Genomic DNA, 20577 nt, shown 5'->3' with positions numbered 1-20577 from the left:
AAGTGCGTTCCTTATCCTATTTAATCAGTGGCAACATAACTTTGCCACCTCTGTCATCATGGGCATAATGTGTATGACAAGCCTTCAAATACACATGTGCCGACTTGATGTCCAAAAGCTATTTAAGCGAGCTGCGGAGCGAAGATGGGGTCTATTTTTCTTTGATCGCCAGGGACTTTTTGTGGCGCTTCTCCATTTGCTTCATATGTTTTTTTAGTTATAAGACCCAAGGGAGATAAACTCACCTTTAATGTAAGCCTTATGGGCCTCCCAGGTCTGGCTGGTGATCGATTTAGAGTTAATTGTAAAAAAAAACAGACTGGATGCGATGTGGGAAATTTGTTAGATCAATGAGCAATCTATTTTAGCGTATCATTTAATTTCCAACTCCAGCCTCTGGAGGGAAGGATGTGAAGCAAGGATCGAAAGAAGGGCGGGGCATGATCAGAGATACGGTAGTTATTGCTCCTATAGAAGACTCTTCAATCTCTGAGAGACATCTACTACTTACTAAGAGAGAGTCAAGTCTTTGATAAGATCTATGTACATTAGAGAAATTGGTATAGTCCCCATCATCCGCATAGAGGTTGCACCATATGTCTGTCAAACTAAGGTCCTTCAATTCAAGGCATGGTTTAAACCTCTCAAAGCTTAAAGATAAGAGATATCTGATTTCTGTGCGGATGAGTATAGGAGCGGGTTTAGAGTCAAGTTTTTAGATCTCCACCCACCAACAATAAGCCTTCTGAGAATGCTGAAACCTTTTGAAATTCTTCCATCAGCCATGCAGAAGTGCCTGTATTGGGAGCATAAAGATTTCAAATTGTGACTACCGTGTTTGCCAATGTGTCCCTTCAATAGCAGATATCTCCCCTCCGTGTCAATTAAAGTGTCACTACAGAAAAAAGGAGTATGAGCGTAAAACACAATACTGACCCCTCTCGAGGTCGCATCAGAGCTTCCGGCATGGAACTAGACATTAAATGTGCAATGAGATAAAACCGGGAAGTGGCCCACACGGAAAGGTCTCCTGTCACAATAGCTCATCCACTTTAGCCCGAGACGAGAGAGATCTGGCTGCGTTTCGCTTGGAAGTTGACATTAAAGTTGGTAAAATTAATGGGTAAACAGGCTATGTGGGCCGAACAATATCACACATTGTGCAGGATAAGCCCAAGTTGGACGTCTACATAGTCTCAAACATATCAAAACAGAATAGTAAATTAATAACCGTTTGAACAATCAAACTGCCTGACGAGTCATGACTGAGGAGTATTAAAGCTACATCTGCCTTACCACAGAGTTCTGGGAAGTAATACATATGTGACATGAAGGTAAAGGAAAATGGCAGGGGGGTAAAGGAAGACCGAGTTTGAGCCTGGCCAATGAAAGGTGCCAAATCGTAAGCAGCCTACTGAAAATGCACTAGAGCCGCATGAGGTGTTTTTTTTGTTTTTTTTTTTAAACTTCTATGATGCTAGGAGTAATAGAACTGGAGGGGAAGGAGAAGATGATAGGAGAGAGCGACTCGGGTAGAACAGAGCACAGGACAACATTGTAGCTCCCGTTTGGACGATCCCAGAGTTAAACGGACTCCACATAATAGAACTTAAGGATATACCTGCATAAAAATTAAGCCGTCGTTCCATAGACACCAGACCAGGTCACGGGTCGGGCAATCTTGACTGTAGCCTTTCCGACTTGGGCTTAGTCACTTCAGTCCAAGCTTGAAGAGAGGGGTCGGCCTGGCAGGTCCTCTTCTTCGGGCATGGGTAGCTAGGAGTCAATAGGCAACGGATCCATCTACAAGTGTTCCTAGAGAGGTGGAAGTTCATCCAGGGTCTTGACTGCTTTTTTCTGACCCAGCTGTAGGGATTGAGATCGAAAGGATATGGCCGGTGGTGAGGTGTTTTTTGTGAGCGCAGTCTATCAATAAGTGGCCTGAGAAAAGGTGCGAAGTCCTGATAGAACTGTAACCCGCAAAGGTGAAGTCGCCTTATGCTCGAGCAGTGGCCAAGATGGCTGCTGTGTCCAGGAAACTAAGTAGGCTGCACACAACATCCCTTGTAGGGGTCGTTCTGTGCAGGTGTGGGCCTTAGGGCCCTGTGCTCTCTCAACTACAATTGTGGCTGCCCTCTCGGGGCCCAGTAGGCCAGAGAAAATATGCATGGTCATGTCTGATATAGTCTCTGCAGTGACTGATTCAAGGACCCCTTTGATGCAGATTTTTATTTTTCTCCTTTTCTCCTGATCGAAGAGTAGGAGAGAGCGATTTAATCTGGGAGCGTTGTTGGTACATCTTCTATTTGTCCGCCGCCCCAAAAGCACGGAGTCTGTTGCAAAGTTTCAGGAACCCTCTACAAATACAAAGTGCGTCTGAGTCCTCAGCACAGGCCTCTGGTGCCATCTTGGCTTTTTGCATTGGTGTTTTCGAAAGAATTTATTAATTTCAGGTTGTGTACGTCCCGTCTGAGGCATAGCAGAAGTTTTATTGGATTTATCCTGAGCGGATACTTTTCCCATAGTGAAGGTATTTTGCAGAATTAAGGGCTTATGGCGTTCGGTAGCGAAATCACTCCTATCATACGTCTACTATCTTGCTCAGACAGGCTCCGCCCCCTTTTTAATACATTTTAATACGTCACTAGTAGATCCATTCAAATGTAAACGTAACCATAAATGAACCAGGAGTTAGGGGTTCAAAGTAAAAACTGACATGCAAAACCTGACTAAAATTTGTATAAAGAGCTGTAAAATTTCATAAATGTAATAAAATAGAAGTCAAAGTAGAAGAGTTGACGCTTTCGAACATTGTCTAAAGCGGTAGTTCCACATATTCGCATTTTGATTGATATATTGGGATTCTAAAACATCTATGCTTACCTGACACATAGATGCTGTGAGCGTTTTAGATCATCCGATGTTTGTTCCTCTTATGTAACTTCTTTAAAAAGTAACTAATGTAAATTAAAGAAATTAATTTGTATAAATAGGTAACTCGTGATGTGCGTTTGAAGTATTTTGTACTCCTTGTGTTAAATGACTTTTTTAATTGTTTTTTTAGACACCAGTAATAAGACTTTTCTTAGTCTGATTAAGTGATTGCATATCCCTAGGCTATGCCATCCGTTAATTATCTGTGGTTGTCTGACTGCCGGGACCCCCGCGATAATTAGAACGAAGGGGGCCAGAGCACATACAGCAATGCTTCCGGACGCCTGCTGTACAGAAAATTGCGACACCGCACCATTCACTTGCAGCCCCATAGTGCAGTAAAACAACTGAAGGCCCCCTTATTCTTTCTCTGGATCAGCGTGGGTCCTAGAGGTTGGACCACACAATAAATCAATGTTATGGCAGACCCTAGTGATATTCCATAACATTTTATGATGGGAAAATCCATTTAATTAAATGGTGCCTAAATTATGCTTTAATTGTTTGTTAACTTAAAGGGGTTGTCCGAGATACCATCATATTTTCAAACACCCCTTTAATGCATGTAATTTATAAATGTAAATACATTTGTAATATACTTACATTTTCCAAAGTGGTCCCGTTTCCAGATCCTGCCGTGGGGAGCTTGACTGGTGACGTCATTCTCTGCACTGGCTCTGCCGCTCTGTTGATCTTGAATTCTTTGCCGGGTATACGACACGTCACTTGTCACGTGGTGTATATCGGCTTGTTCTGTTGTAACGCGCATGCGTGGCCCCTGCTGTTATCTCGAACAGCAGGGACCGCGAGAACAGCAGTGACCGCGCATGCGTGTTACGGGCTGTGAAGCAGAACAAGCCGATATACACCACGTGACAAGTAACGTGTCGTATACCCGGCAAAGAATTCAAGATCAACAAAGCGGCAGAGCCAGTGCAGAGAGTGACGTCACCCGTCAAGTTCCCCACGGCAGGATCTGGAAATGGGGCCACTTTGGAAAACGTAAGTATATTACAAATGTATTTACATAAATTACATGCATTAAAGGGGTTTTTGAAAATATGATGGTATCTCGGACAGCCCCTTTTAAGGAAATCTCCTGTGAATACATGTGAAGTTGTAATATGTTATTTGGAGAAGTTGGCATCTTCTTCACCTTTCTGCAGCTGCTAGTTCTTCTTGCTCTATTTTAATTCAGATGCGGTGATAGTGTTGTTTATTTCTTAGGGTATTGAATTTAAGTCCACGTCTTCTGGACAGCATTTTGTATGCCGGATAACACCTGAGGTCAGTATGTTAAATTCTGTGCAGTTTATTTCTCATACCTCATTTCATATGTCTTTTTTATATTTGGTGAAATTCTCTCATTTTAAAAATGTGATTAATAATGCAGTGTAAGAAGGTCAATGGCATGATTTGTCTGCTGCCAAGCAGTATTTCCCCCTTTCTGCTGTCATTGGTTCAGGTAAAAATGGATAAAGTCTGATTTCTATTTAAGCAACTGTTGCATTTTATATTTGGTTGTCGGGCAGCACACCAACCTGTCTCAGATTTAGTAAAGAGGTTGTCCAGGATTAGGAAACAAGGGTCTGCAATTTTCCCATACATGGCGCCACTCTTGTTCATGGGCTGAGCCTGGTATTTGGAGCTCAGCCCCATTCACAAAAAAATCAGACCTACTTTTCTAATCCCGGACAACCCTTTTAAGTCTTCAGCTCGGTTGATGGTATAAAGAAAGGTGCAAAAAGTTGAGAATATTGTGTAGCAGAGAACCCTTAAAGCATTTCACTAATGAACAATGATTTGAAAAAAATTAGTTAAGTAAAAAAACAAACCTGCAGTGAGAAAGTACTGGAGAGGGTGTATATCTCACTCCGTTTGTTGAGCTGGGTAAGATAAAGGAATCCAGGAAAGCTGGGTTTCCTCAGGAAAAACCTAGTTTTCTGAGGCTTTTGTTAAATGTGTGTTCTGGGAATGCATTTCTATGGAGTAGCAGGTAGGATTGGAAGTGGGACCTGTCATTCCCTTCCCCACTCAAGAACCGGCGTTACCTCTAGCCCATTTAGCTCAGGGGAAAGCTCTTGGGCTCTCTCCTGAGCCATAAAAGCTGCATAGAGGGTCAGAGCCTGGGAATCTACACAAGAATAGTGTGGAAAAGCTGATCCAAGAAACGCTGTACTTCTGGTCAGGGGCGGATTATAATGAGGGCTATCTGAAAGGGGGCCCAGTTCGCCCTGGTTCTCCCGAACCGGTTGTATAAATTACTGCCGGTTCAGAGAACCGGGGTGAAGCGGGACCTCTTACCTAATTGTATCCGTGTCCTTAGGACGCGGACACAATTTATACAAAAAGTGAATTTCTTTTTTTCGCCCTGGTGCGACGTTTCGACTCGAACACTGGAGCCTTTCTCAAGCTTAATTCATGTGTATACAACAGAGGTTTATATAAGGATATAACAATTGGTCCTTTTTACAAGTGATTGACAAAACATTTAGAAAAATACAATATATTCACAGTATATTATTCATATTCGGACCAACCAGAAAGTCCCCTGTGACTAGTATAACAACTGGAAACATTTACAAAGTGCATATAGTGCTAAACAGTATATTAATCATATGCAATATACATCTGTGTAAAAGCAGTTATGATTACTGTGATGCCATGTGGATTCAGGTGCCAGTGTGCATTTTCACCCATATCTGCGTTCTAAGGACTCAATTGCGCATGCCCAAACGCAGCAGATGAAGATTAATACCAAATTAGACGGACTATATTCAATTCTAATGCGCAAGTCCGCGTATGTGCAGTTCGTGCCGAAAGCGATATGCGCTATGTGCACTTTATACAAAGTTTAAAAACACTAATGCACTTTGTAAGGCCTCATGCACACGGCTGTGCCCGTGATCGCGGGCTACGATTACAGGCACAGCCGGACGCTGACAACCACCCGCATTTTTGGCCCGTGCTCCCGTATAAGGTATGGAAGCATGGCCCGTAAAAAGCAAAAGATAGGATGTGTCCTATCTTTTGCAGTATGCTTCTACGGCCAGAACACCTTCCCGTAAATAAACGGGAAGGTGTCCGTGGACAATAGAAGTCAATGGGTACGTAACTACGGACCGTAATTGTGGTCCGCGATACCGGACGATTTTTACGTCGTTACACTGGTCACGGTGGATTTTCTGGTTGGTCCCAATATGGATAACATACTGTGAAAATATTGTATTATTACAAGCGACTGACAAAACACTTATAAAAAGGAAAAACTGAGAGATTTATGGAGGAAGGTCCTTGATGTGGAAGCCAGTGGTGTCATATTTGCTTTTGTGAATACGTCAAGAACGGTAGATCCTAGAGAGCTGAAACCTGGTCTAAAACCTTCCGGAGTGCGTGATTTACTTATGTGCCAAATTCGGTGCAGATTGGTCTAGTCGTTTGGCCATGCATAAAGAATAGACAACAGAAATCCATTTTATATATGTATGTGTATGTGTGTATATATATATATATATATATATATATATATATAATATAAAAAGAAAATTTGCAGCACTCCAATATGAAAAAAATGGTAGTTTATTCACTCCAGATACAACAGCAACGTTTCAATCCTACAATAGGATCTTTATCAAGCCTATTGTAGGATTGAAAATTTTTTTCATATTGGAGTGCTGCAAATTTTCTTTTTCTATATCTTACATTCCGTCCGAGGATCGGGACGTTTTGCTGGGCACCTGGTCAATGATTTCTGTGTGAGTGCTGCTGCCTTCTCTTTTGCTATATATATATATATATATATATATCTCTCTCTCGATCTCCTTATCTCTCATAAAAAGTTAAGCAAATTAGCAAATTTTTTCATTTTCTTTATTTCACTGTACTATAGGTTTTCTTTTACTCTGTTAATATTTTCTAAATCCTTTAATTAATTGTATTCTTTTTCTACTCAGTCTCCGGCACAACGTTGTGGCCAAATCTTTCCAGGAGACGAGATCGTAAAAGTGAATGACCAGGTGGTGGTAAGTCGTGAAATCTGCATTTTGCCAAATTTTGAAAATGTAATACCTTCGTAGTCTAGTCTAGGTAATAACCCAAAATGAAATTCACAACGTGAATAAGATGTTTTCAAATTTAATTATAGTTTACATTCGTCGGTCAGTGATGAGGCTGTACGTTAGATGTGGCTGAAAATTATCCAGTTAGCTTAGCAAACATGTTATTTTGCTCCTGCAGCCATTTTGTGCTCTTGTATGATTTCTTATTAAATTTAACAACATGGACTTTGTTCCTAGGTTGGATGGACACCGAAAAACCTGGTGCATAAACTACAGGAAAGATCAAACTGTGTGGATATTGTTTTGAAGAAAGTAACCATCTCCCAGTCTAAATCTTCTGTACCTCCAAACAAAAAGAAAGTTCGTGGAACACGCACGTCGTTATCACGCAGTGCCTCAGGCTTGCCAAATATACCTTCTTCCCCAACTGAACTACATGGTGCCTCCTTGATCACACACAAAAGCCTTCTGCCAGCATACAGTTCACCAACCATACTGACAAGCAATCCTATATTAACTTTACAACCAGAGGCTAAAGTTACTGCATCATTGGAACAGTTGGAAACATCCGCTCCCTCCAGTAAACACTTACCTAAAACAAATCAACATCAGTCTAGTGAGTTCTCACAGATCCATCATACCTGGCCAAGTACGGGCGCGTCATCACATTGCAAACCTCCTGCCTCCTCTGTTTTCCATTCTGCATCCATTCATCCATGTAGTGAACAATTAGGTTTCCAAAATACGATGTCTTCAACCATATATGCCAAGACCCTTTCTCCTATTTCACAAATTTGTCTAGAGTTGAATCCTCAAGATTTAAAGGTTGGTAAATTTTATTCTATTTAATATTTCTTTTGTTATTGGACTATCTTCTGAAAACCCATTACTGTTTTGTATGACTTATGTTCACACGGCGCTAAAAAAATATGACTTGTATACGTGTTTGTGTAAATCACTTTTTAAAATACAGGTGTTAGATTTTTTTCCACGTGTTTTTTGGCGCATGTTTTTTGGCATCTAACTAGAACTCCCATTGACTGAGAACAGTAGGCCCGTTTTTAGTATGTTTTACGGTTAAATGGATTGACCTAACATTTTAAACCGGGAGGCGCGCTGCCGACATGATGATGTATGGGGATGAGCGATCAGCGTAACGACCGCTTGTCCCAATCCATAGCTCCGTGTGACATGAGCAAACGAGCGCCGATCAACGATGTCTCGTTGATCAGCGCTCGTAGCTTCGGCCGGTGTAAGAGGGCCCTAACAAGTTAACATTTCTAGTATGTAGAAGCATGGTTGTGATAGAAACTATCTGTTCTCCATGTTCTCAAGTTCTCTGTATTATGCATCTGTAAGAATTTGGTGAACCTCTATGCCCTAGTACTGGCGCTATCAATATGGCCATAGATATAAGTTGACTCTCGTCTAAGCAATCATTCGGCCAGCAGTTACCTTCCCCAATTCTCTCATTAACATGCATGGAACACCCCTTTTAATCATAGAATGAACGGCATCTAGTTGTTGTGGCTCCCGTAATGAGGTTTTCTAGTCACCCTTGTTATGAAAGGAATCTACTATCGAATAAACCTCTTCCAAACCACGGTAGTTTGAGATTAAACTAAAGTGAGCCTACAAGATAGCATGTTCTGTTGTGATTGCTTGGCACTGCTTAGAATTATGATAGAATATAATAGAGGTTTGAGATTAGAAATCCCATAAAGTAAATCAGTCATGGCTTTTTAAAAATCCTTTACTGGCGTGCCGATCCACCAATTATTGTAAGCAATGGGAATTATTAGTGCAATCACACATGGAAGTGCCGAGATGGCTGTGGGCCCCCTAGACTTTTGGATCCTTGCGTAACCGCTCATAAGGTATATCTGCCCTTGCTTTTGCTGGAATTGAATTGAAGTACCTAGAAGTTGTCCTGCAGAAATTTACAAGAAATTGCCATAGGATAGGTAATAAATGTGTGTGTGGCTAAAATAAGGGTAATAATTTCAATTTGAAAGTGTTATTCCCATATTATGAAGTGATTTCATTATTCAGTCCTTATCACTATAATATGCCACCGCTTTATGATCAGCGAGGCTCAGACCTTTGGGACCCCCACCGATCCCCAGGATGCAGGGGCTGATTTATAGTTGCCTACCCTTTTTAAGTTTTCCCTGTACATTGACGGTCTTCCACATGGCTGTGCAGTTGGCTGGTGTGCCGCTGAGCAGGGAAAAGCTGAACGCGAAACAGTGCTAAATCAGCACTACTACATATACGTATAAATACTTTTTTTCCCCTCTAATCCAGTCGAGATATACTAATATTATTCTGGCCACACATTTTAATGTAAACGTCATACTGTGAATGCCCAGACCCAGTAACACCAACGAGCTTCCCGTATTTTTTCTAAATTGGGACATACTTTATCCGTGGATCCAGATGGTGTATAACATGGTCGCAAGTGCGAATAAAGAATATATAATTTGGCTTTTAGATTTTGGAGCCAAATAGTTTTTTCGTAGCTTGGAGCACTGCTGCATAGACCTATTTAAAACCTAGCAGTCTAGCTGTCTTCAGCTGCCACTATACGGAGCATGAAAGCTTACTGCATACAGTGCTTTTCCTCTAGTGACCGCTTCAGAAGCATATAGTTTCCTGTAAATGCTTCGATAGGTCTAGTGTATACGCTACAGTCAGTCACTCCCACTGTCCAGTATATATGTGTTTCTTATTTTACATGTAGTCATATTCATTTTTAATTTGGCTACCCAAAAATTTAATTTTGGCTCCTTAATTTTTGGATAAAGCAGCCCAAGTGATTTTCTTTTTAGCTTGGTGCCCTACTGTACGTGTGATTATAAATAGTTGAAAGTCTTCAGAATAGTCCCTATTCTGAAGACTTTACTTCAAGCAGGGGCGGACATACCGCATGTGCAGCCGGTGCAGCTGCACAAGGGCCCCGCGTGGGAAGGGGGCCCGTTCCTCTGCTGGCCGACTCAGTTCTCAGCTGCGCGATGCTGAGGACTGAGACAGAGGCCCGTGGACCACTGGCGTAGCTATAGGGGTCGCAGCGGTCGCAATTGCGACCGGGCCCCGAAGCCAGGGGGGCCCACGGCCCCCCGCACCACATCAATAAAAAGTTACTATAGTAACTCGGGCCGCGGGCCCCTGTTACTATAGTAACATACTTTACTTACCTTCCTGGTTCCGGATCGCAGCGGAGGTCCTGACGTCAGGCGCTGTGCGCAGCGCATGACGTCACAGCGCTATGCCGCCGCGCACAGCATCGAGACTACAGAACTCCCGCCGCGGCCGAAGAGGAAGGTAAGATAGCCCTGACTGGCGGGGTCCGACTCCTGGGACCCGCCAATCAGCTGTTTTGAAGGGGCCGCAGCACTCGTACGAGAGCTGCTCCCCTTCATTCCTGTCACTTCATTCCGGTCACACTGTGAATCGGTTTCGGCGATTCACAGTGTGGGCGAGTAGTGAAATGAAGGGGAAGCAGCTCTCGTACGAGTGCTGCGGCCCCTTCAAAACAGCTGATTTGCGGGTCCCGGGCGACACATCAGCTATTGATGGCCTATCCTGAGGATAGGCCATCAATGTTTAGGGACTGCACAACCCCTAAGCCTACGATGTAGCAGGCTTAGGGGGCCCATGAGACAGGATCACAGATTGTGTGATGCTGTCTGCTGGGCCCTGTATCTAAGCCAATCACATGGTAGGCTTAGATACATGGCCCATGCGTGATCCTGTCTGCTGGGCCCTGTATCTAAGCCTACCACACTGTAGGTTTAGATACAGGGCCCCAGCACACAGTAATCTTATACTGTATAAGATTACTGTCTGCTGGACCCTGTATCTAAGCCTACCTTGTGGTAGGCTTAGATACAGGGTCCCACAGACAGTATCACACATGGGCCCTGTATCTAAGCCTTAGGGTATGTGCACAGACACTAATTACGTCCGTAAGTGACGGATGTATTTCGGCCGCAAGTACCGGACCGAACACACTGCAGGGAGCCGGGCTCCTAGCGTCGTACTTATGTACGACGCTAGGAGTCCCTGCCTCGCTGCAGGACAACTGTCCTGTACTGTAATCATGTTTTCAGTACCGGACAGTTGTCCGGCAGCGAGGCAGGGACTCCTAGCGTCGTACATAACTATGATGCTAGGAGCCCGGCTCCCTGCAGTGTGTTCGGTCCGGTACTTGCGGCCGAAATACGTCCGTCAATTCCGGACGTAATTAGTGTGTGTGCACATACCCTAACACATGTGTTACTAATCATTTTTTGTGTGTTTTCTTACAGGTTCGGTCGTTGGACTACGGCGGATTCCAGGACTACTTCGATGACAGCTTTTTTTTTTATTAATAAAATGGTTAATGAGGGTTGTGTTTTTTTTTTTTATTTCAATAAAATATTTTTTCTATGTCTTTGTGGTTTTTTTTAAACTATATTACTACCGCCTTAGTAATGGCCGCCGGCTGATTGACAGCATCCATTGCTAAGGCATGGCTTAGTGTTAGCCGGTGCAGAGGCTAACACTAACCCCCTTTATTACCCCGGTACCCACCGCCACCAGGGGTGCTGGGAAGAGCCGGGTACGATCCAGTACCTGACCATCTGTAGTGATGGTCGGCCACTGGGGTGGCCGCAGGCTGGTATTATCAGGAGGGGAAAGGCCAGATACAGTGGCCCTTCCTACCCTGGTGATGCTAGGCTGCTGCTGCTTTATTGTATCTGGCTGGTTATGAAAATGGGGGGGACGCCACGTCATTTAAAAAATAATTGGAAAGAACGATGTCGGGTCCCCCCCAATTTTCATAACCAGCCAGATACAACACAGCAGCAGCAGGCAGCATTACAAGGGTGGGAAGGGCCACTGTTTTTGGCCTTCCCCAGCCTAATACTACCAGCCTGCGGCCACCCCGGTGCCTGCCCGTCACTACAGCTGGTCGGGTACTGGTTTGTACCCGGCTCTTCCCAGTACCCCTGGTGGCGGTGGGTACCGGGGTAATAATGGGGGTTAGTGTAGACTCTGCACCGGCTAACATTAAGCCTCGCCTTAGTAATGGAGGTTGTCAATCAGCCAGCGGCCATTACTAAGGCGGTGATAATAAAGTTTAAAAAGATACAAGCACATAGAAATTTTTTTTATTGAAATAAAAACACAACCCTCATTAACCATTTTATTGAGAATAAAAAAAACACCGTCATTGAAGTCCTCGTATCCGAAGTCCAACAACCGAACCTGTAAAAAAAACACAAACACACAAAAATAATCAGTAACACATAAAGAAGCAAAATTATTATTCTTACCTTTCCTGGGTCCAGCGCTGGAGCCGCAATGTCAGCGAGCTGGGCCCTGTATCTAATCCTATCATGTGTGATACAGTCTGCTGAGCTGTGTATCTAATCCAATCATGTATGATACTGTGCTGGGCCCTATATCTAATCCGATCATGTGTGATACTGTCTGCTGAGCCACTGTATCTAATCCTATCATGTGTGATACTGTCTGCTGAGCCACTGTATCTAATCCTATAATGTGTGGTACTGTCTGCTGAGCCACTGTATCTAATCCTATCATGTGTGATACTGTCTGCTGAGCCACTGTATCTAATCCTATCATGTGTGGTACTGTCTGCTGAGCCACTGTATCTAATCCTATCATGTGTGGTACTGTCTGCTGAGCCACTGTATCTAATCCTATCATGTGTGATACTGTCTGCTGGGCCACTGTATCTAATCCTATCATGTGTGATACTGTCTGCTGAGCTGTGTATCTAATCCTATCATGTGTGATACTGCCTTCTGAGCCACTGTATCTAATCCTATCATGTGTGATACTGTCTGCTCAGCCACTGTATCTAATCCTATCCATAGTTTATAGGGTCGTAGTGCTATAGATATGCTATGCTGTCTCCTATACACACACTTTTTTTTGGGGCGGACACATATGTATTGGGGCTATTTCCCGGACATTTTAAGCCCTGAGGGTATGTTCACACGGCAGCGTCTGTTACGGCTGAAATTACTGTGCTGTTTTCAGGAGAAAACAGCACCGTAATTTCAGCCGTAATGGCATGTGCAGGCGTCTTTTGCTGCGTCCACTACGGAAGTAATTGAAGCTGGTTTTCCATGGAGTCCATGGAAAACGGCTCCATTTACATCTGAAGAAGTGACAGGCAGTTTTTTACGCGCCGCCTTTCGACAGCGGCGCGTAAAAAAAAATGACCATCGGCACAGAACATCGTAAGACCCATTCAAATGAATGGGCAGATGTTTTCCGACGCTTTTGAGCCGCATTTTCGGATGTAATTCAATGCTAAAACGCCCAAATTACGTCCGTAAATAGTGTGTGTGTGAACCCAGCCTTAGTGACGCCCCGGCTGCTAGTGCTGCATTGTTGGGTCACTTAGGAGACCCAGCGATGCAGCTGAAAGCGGACCGTCGGCCATGAGAAGTTTGCGGGGTGGGGGGGGGGGGGGGCCCTGGCACATTATCTGCACAGGGGCCTTTTGCAGTCTGTGTCCGCCACTGACTTCAAGGAATACATATTTTCTCTTTAGGTGGTGTCCCCTTCTTTTTTTCATGTACTGAGGCTTTTAGCCGTATTCGTCTATATTCCTTTTAACCTCCCTTTGGTCAGAGGGGCGGATTGAAAAGTCTTTCACCATTGTTTAACCTGTTTCCTACCTTCCTCCTTCACCCTACTGTACATTTCAATAAGGAATTCAAACTGCAATTTCTGCTCATGAAAATATACTAATTTTAAAAGAAAAACAACAAAATAAAAAGGCACTAAGATTACTTAAATTTATATTCTCATCTCCCTTGGTCCTGTTATGTCACATGTTTTGTGACTGCAAAGTAAAAATGTATTCTATGTGTCCTTGGAGGCATCCACCCCTTCCTTCTGCCCCTCTAGTGCCAGTCCATGTGAAACATGTTTGCAAATAGGTGAGCTTGTTTGCCGTATTGTTGGATTCTTATTTTCCCACAGTTAGGTCTGTGTTCACACTGTTTCTAAAGATGCTACGACCGCTGCAGGAGAGCTGTAGCCTAACGCGCCGAGCACTTAAATGAATGGCTGTCCATGTGGTCCACCAGAGCTATGTTTCTTGCACATAGAGGGGGACCCCCTCTATGACATTCATATATTTAATAGGGCACATGGACAGGAGTTATCGTCGTGAGACAACCCTTTTAGGATTTTGTGCTTGTTGGGTAGACCTACCAATTATTCAAATCCCCACTGTTACCTCTAACATGGTGTCCTTTCAGATCACCATTACAGATGGCATGTTATTAGTTTGGGGGGGGGGGGGGGAAGATTAGCAGGCAGCTGATGAGTAGATCTGATAATTTTTTCCCATTTATAAAGTAATTATCACTGTGATCAGACGTTTTAAATAAATTTGTGTCGTCTGAGCCCTATAAATGGCTTTCACACTAAAAGTGTGTCAACGTCTCCTTAACCCCTTCCCGCTCCTTGACGTACTATTACGTCATGGCAGCTGTATCGTTCGCGCTCCATGCCGTAATAGTACGTCACGGGAGTAACGGCCGTTTCGGCCGTCCTCCCGACACATACAGGAGCTGTGACGCTGCTGTCTTGTTCAGCAGCTGTCACAGCTCCTACAGCGGGGACCGATCGCTGTGTCCCCGCTGATTAACCCCTTAAAAGCCGCGTTCTATAGAGATCGCGGCTTTTTAGGGGTTAAGCTGCCATCGCCGGCCTGCTACGCGATAGCGGCCGGCGATGGTGACTATGCCATAGACGGAAGCCTAGTGGGTCCTGACAACGTCAGGACCCACTATGCTTGCTGTCAGTGAGTAGCTGACAGTTCTAATACACTGCACTACGCATGTAGTGCAGTGTATTAGAATAGCGATCAGGGCCTCCTGCCCTCAAGTCCCCTAGTGGGACAAAGTAATAAAGTTAAAAAAAAGTTAAAAAAAGATGTGTAAAAATAAGAAAATAAAAGATTTAAAAGTAAAAATCCCCCCTTTTCCCTTATCAGTCATTTATTATTAATAAAAATATATAAACAAACAAATAAACTATACATAATTGGTATCACCGCGTCCGTAACGGCCTGAACTACAAAATTATTTCATTATTTATCCCGCACGATGAACGCCGTAAAATAAAATAATAATAAACCGTACCACAATCACAATTGTTTGGTCACTTACTGATCGAAACTACAGTTCGTTACGCAAAAAAAAAGTCCTCGCACGGCTTTATTGATTGAAAAATAAAAACGTTCCGGCTCTTAGAATAAGGTAACACAAAAAGTGAATGATTGTTTACAAAACGTATTTTATTGTGCAAACGCCATAAGACATAAAAAAAAACTATAAACATCTGGTATCGCCGTAATCGTTTCGCCCCGCAGAATAAAGTGAATATTTTATTTATAGCGCACGGTGAACGCTGTAAAAAAAAAAGAATAAAAAAACAATAGTAGAATTGCTGTTTTTTAGTCACCACGCCACCTAAAAATAGAATAAAAACTGATCAAAAAGCTGCATGCACCCCAAGAAAACTACAATGGATTCCTCAAGGGGTCTAGTTTCCAAATTGGGGTCACTTTTGGTTGGTTCCCAATGTTTTGGCACCACAAGACCTCTTCAAACCGGACATGGTGCCTAATAAAAAAGAGGCCTCAAAATCCACTAGGTGCGCCTTTGCTTCGGAGGCCGGCGCTTCAGTCCATTACCGCCAGAGGGCCACATGTGGGATATTTCTAAAAACTGCAGAATCTGGGCAATACGTATTAATTTGCGTTTCTCTGATAAATCCTTTAGTGTTATAAAAAAAATGGTATAAAGAGGATTTTCTGACAAAAAAAAAAATTTCAATTTCACCTCTACTTTGCTCTAAATTTTTGTGAAACACCTAAAGGGTTCATAAACTTTCTAAATGCTGTTGTGAATACTTTGAGGGGTCTAGTTTCTAAAATGGGGTATTTCATAGGGGTTTCTAATATATGGGCCCCTCAAAGCAACTTCAGAACTGAACTGGAACCTAAAAAAATAAATAAATGAGCCGTGCCCACCCCGAGATTACCCCAGTTTTGACCGTTTGTATAAACAGAGACCCCTATTAGACCGTTTCAGTGCCCGGTTTTCCCAAGCATTCCCCCCCGAGAAGTGTATTTCTATTGATGAGTCCCTGGTACATTTTAAAGGGAGGGTTCAATTCCGCGAGTACCTGCCGGGTAAGAGGGCAAGGTATGGCGTGAAGATGTATAAGCTGCGAGAGTGCATCAGGGTATACCTACAGGTTTAGGATATATGAAGGAAAGGCCACCCCCAAACCAGGATGCATCCTGGACTACAATAGGTACATGGGAGGGATGGACTTGTAAGATCAAGCCCTGAAGCCCTACAGCGCTATGCGGTGTGGTATAAGAAGCTGGCCGTGCACATCATACAGATGGCTTTGTACAATGCGTACGTGCTACGTCGATGTGCAGGCCAGACGGGAACTTTCCTGGAATTTCAAGAGGTGATTATCAAGAACCTAATCTTTAGGGACCAAGAAGGGGGGGCACCCAGTACTTCTGGAAGTGGGGCCACACGCATCGTACCAGGGCGGCAACACTTTCCAGGGGAAGTTCCCCAAACTGGCAAGAAGGGAAAAAGTCAAGAGGTGCAAAGTCTGCTATAAGAGGGCGATAAGGGATTACACAATATATCAATGTGACACGTGTCCCGAATAACCAGAGCTCTGTATGAAAGTGTTTTAAAATTTATCATACATCCCTTGGTTTATAATTTACCCCAGTTTTACTTACCCCGATGCCCTCCGCACAGCTTATCCCCCCTCGTCTTTCCCCTCTGGGCCCTGCTGTGTGCCCAGGCAGCTGATAACAGCCACATGTAGGGTATTGCCATACCCGGGAGAACCCACATTACAGTTTATGGGGTGTAGGTCTCCGGTCAAAATGCTCACTACACCTCTAGATGAATGCCTTAAGGGTGTAGTTTTTAAAACGGGGTCACTTCTTGCGGGTTTCAACTGTACTGGTACCTCAGGTGCTTCTGCATACATGACTTCACACTAGAAAATCCCCAGTAGGCCAAATGGTGGTCCTTTCCTTCTGAGCCCTCCCATGGGCCCAAACGGCACTTTATCACAACAAATGGGGTATTGCGGCACTCAGAACAAATGGGGTATTTTGTTTCTTGTGAAAATAAGAATTTTTGAGCTAAAATGACATATTATTGGAAAAAATAAATATTTATTTAATTCCCAGCCCAATTCAAATAAGTTCTGTGAAGAAACTATGGGGTCTAAATGGTTACATTACCCATAAATGAATTCCTTGAGGGGTGTAATTTCCAAAATGGGGTCATTTGTGATTGGTTTCTATTGCTTTGATAGCTCTGGGGCTCTGCAAATGCGACATGGCAGCCGAAAACCAATCCAGCAAAATCTGGACTCCAAAGAACACACAGCGCTCCTTCCCTTCTGAGGCCTCCCATGGGGCCAAACGGCAGTTTATTGCCACAAATGGGGTATTGCTGCACTCAGGAGAAATTGGGCAACAAAATTGAGCATTTTGTTCCCTGTGAAAATAAGAAATTTTGATAAAAAATTACATCTTATTGGAAAAAATGTCATTTTTTTAATGTCACAGCCCAATTGAAATAGGTGCTGTGAAAAAACTGTGTGCTCAAAATGCTAACAACCATAAATTAATTCCTTGAGGGGTGTAGTTTCCAAAATGGGGTCACTTTTGGTGGGTTTCCATTGCTTTGATACCCCTGAGGCTCGGCAAATGCGACATGGCACCCGAAAACCAATCCAGCAAAATCTGGACTCCAAAGAACACACAGCGCTCCTTTCCTTCTGAGGCCTCCCATGGGCCCAAACGGCAGTTTATCACCACAAATGGGGTATTGCCACACTAAGGACAAATTGGGCAACCAAATGGGTATTTTGTTCCCTGTGAAAATAAGAAATTTTGATAAAAAATTACATCTTATTGGAAAAAATGTCATTTTTTTAATGTCACAGCCCAATTGAAATAGGTGCTGTGAAAAAACTGTGCGGTCAAAATGGTAACAACAACCATAAATGAATTCCTTGAGGGGTGTAGTTTCCAAAATGGGGTCACTATTGGGGGATTCCTACTGTTTTGGCACCTCAACACCTCTTCAAACCCGGCATGCTGCCTAAAATATATTCTAATAAAAAAGAGGACTCAAAATGCACTAGGTGCTTCTTTGCTTATAGGGCTTGTGTTTTAGTCCACGAGCGCAGTAGGGCCACATGTGGGACATTTCTAAAAACTGCAGAATCTGGAAAAATACATATTTAGTAGTGTTTCTCTGGTAAAACCTTCTGTGTTACAGAAAAAAAAATGAATAAAATTGAAATTCCGCAAGAAAAATGAAATTTGCAAAGTTCACCTCCACTTTGCTTTAATTCCTGTGAAATGCCTGAAGGGTTAAAAAACGTTCTAAATGCTGTTTTGAATACTTTGAGGGGTCTAGTTTTTAAAATGGGGTGTTTTATCAGGGTTTCTAATACATAGGCCCCTCAAAGCCACTTCAGAACTGAACAGGTACCTTAAATAAAAGGCATTTGACATTTTCTTAAAAATATGAGAAATTGCTGTTTATGTTCTAAGCCTTGTAACGTCCAAGAAAAATAAAAGAATGTTCAAAAAACGATGCCAATCTAAAGTAGACACATGGGAAATGTGAAGTAGTGACTATTTTGGGTGGTATAACCGTCTGTTTTACAAGCAGATGCATTTAAATTCTGAAAAATGCAATTTTTTCAAAAATTTCTCTAAATTTTGAAATTTTTCACCAATAAACACTGAATATATCGACCAAATTTTACCATGAACATGAAGCCCAATGTGTCACGAAAAAACAATCTCAGAATCGCTTGGGTAGGTTTAAGCATTCCCACGTTATTACCACATAAAGTGAAATATGTCAGATTTGAAAAATGGGCTCTGAGCCTTAAGGCCCAAACTAGGCTGCGTCCTTAAGGGGTTAATATTGACAAACTGTGTCCTGTGTGAGCAGCACATGATCAGAACAGGATTTCAGTCTGACTGTAAACAAGAGGGTTTCTAGACCCCATTTAATAGCTGGAACTGTCTAGAGAAGGTGAATGTTCAGACTATCCGCATACCCAGGATTATATTTCTGCCCAGTTTATCTTTGTAACTATTTAATTTCTGATGCTTTTGCAGAGGAGGACATAGAGGATCTCATCAAATGCCATTATTGCGCAAATATTTTGCATTCCATTATAATTTTAGAGTAAGCTGAATTTTTTAAATAATAAATGAAGTGCAGCATTCACATTTAGGAGGGGAATGTGATATAAAAGGGTCAAGTGGTAACCTGTTCACATTTTTGAGGTTGTGCAATCGAAGGGACAACTGTGGAAGAAACGTATGGTAGTGAGAGTTGCCCACGGCTGCTGCGCCTTCCTTGTGCCACATAAGTGGTTAACACTGGCAAATTGCGTTGAGGTTTAGTGAGGGTAATTTTTTTTTTTTCTTCTAACCCTCACCTTACTCGTAACATGGAAGTGATTGTCTAGTTTACCTCTAGGGTTCCACTCTGTCAGATTGAATTTCTGAGAGAATGCACTTCTCTTATTACAGTTTGTTTTTTTAGTTTTCTTTTTACATCTTTCTTCAGGACATCTCCCGTCCAAGAAGTGGCTCAGATTCTATCTCAAAATCCACAATCAGGTAGGAGAAATACTTATTTAAGAAACCGTACACCTAGAAATGAATGATTAAAACCGCTTGTCTACAGTGTTCATGAATCTGTAGAATTTTTGCTGAGACCGACATTACAGACAATAATTTCCTAATTATAACATTCATTATTCCTGACAAAGGGGTTCTCACTCAATTAAAATGTATCACCTCTGGATAGGTGATAAATGTATGATCGCTTGGGACCCCCACCAATCTCTAGTACATGGTCCCATACCTCGTTCCTCCTCACCGCACAATCGCAGTAAGGAGGTCTTTGAATGGAGTGGCGGTCGCGCAGTGTCTGTAGGACCAACGAAAAACCTGAGCGCTACACATGGCTGTCTCCGTCAGCTCCATAGACCTAGAATGGAACGACATTGTACATTCATTAACACCGCTCCATTCAAAATCCTCCTCACTGTAATTGTGCAGTGAGGAAGAACAGGGTTCGGGAACCCTGTTAAAGATTGCGGGGTCCCAATGGTGGGGCCCCCAGCGATCATACATTTATCATCTATCCTGTGGATAGGTGATACATTTTGGTGCTACATCTAAATAAATATAATATCCCTTGTGGCATAACCACTTTAAGGCCCTGTTCACACTGAGTTTTTTTGCCCCTGTAATCGCGGCAAAAAATGGACGAAATTACCTCCCATTGTTGTCAATGGGATGTGGAGGCGTTTTTGGTTTTTTCCTGCGAGCATGGAAAAAGAAGCGACATGCCCTAACTTGAAGCGTTTTCTGCCTCAAACCCCATTTGAAATCAATGGGAGACGGAAAAACCGCTGACGCGTTTTTGGACACATTTTTTTTACACTGTTTGTGTAT

The 20577-nt window shown here is 42.9% G+C and overlaps 1 protein-coding gene across 1 annotated transcript in view; it reads left to right on the top strand.

Annotated features, from left to right (window-relative positions):
* The window catches only part of CNKSR1 (connector enhancer of kinase suppressor of Ras 1), a 98681-nt gene that overhangs the window by 31708 nt on the left and 46396 nt on the right, over positions 1 to 20577 (top strand). The window contains exons 7-10 of the mRNA XM_075853459.1: positions 4162 to 4221; positions 6888 to 6956; positions 7230 to 7817; positions 19682 to 19734. Coding sequence (XP_075709574.1) covers positions 4162 to 4221; positions 6888 to 6956; positions 7230 to 7817; positions 19682 to 19734 — 770 coding nt within the window. The remainder of the gene's footprint in view (positions 1 to 4161; positions 4222 to 6887; positions 6957 to 7229; positions 7818 to 19681; positions 19735 to 20577) is intronic.

Source organism: Rhinoderma darwinii, chromosome 2 (genome assembly GCF_050947455.1).
Source record: "Rhinoderma darwinii isolate aRhiDar2 chromosome 2, aRhiDar2.hap1, whole genome shotgun sequence".
Taxonomy (NCBI): domain Eukaryota; kingdom Metazoa; phylum Chordata; class Amphibia; order Anura; family Rhinodermatidae; genus Rhinoderma; species Rhinoderma darwinii.
This window is presented reverse-complemented; position numbering and strand designations above follow the sequence as displayed.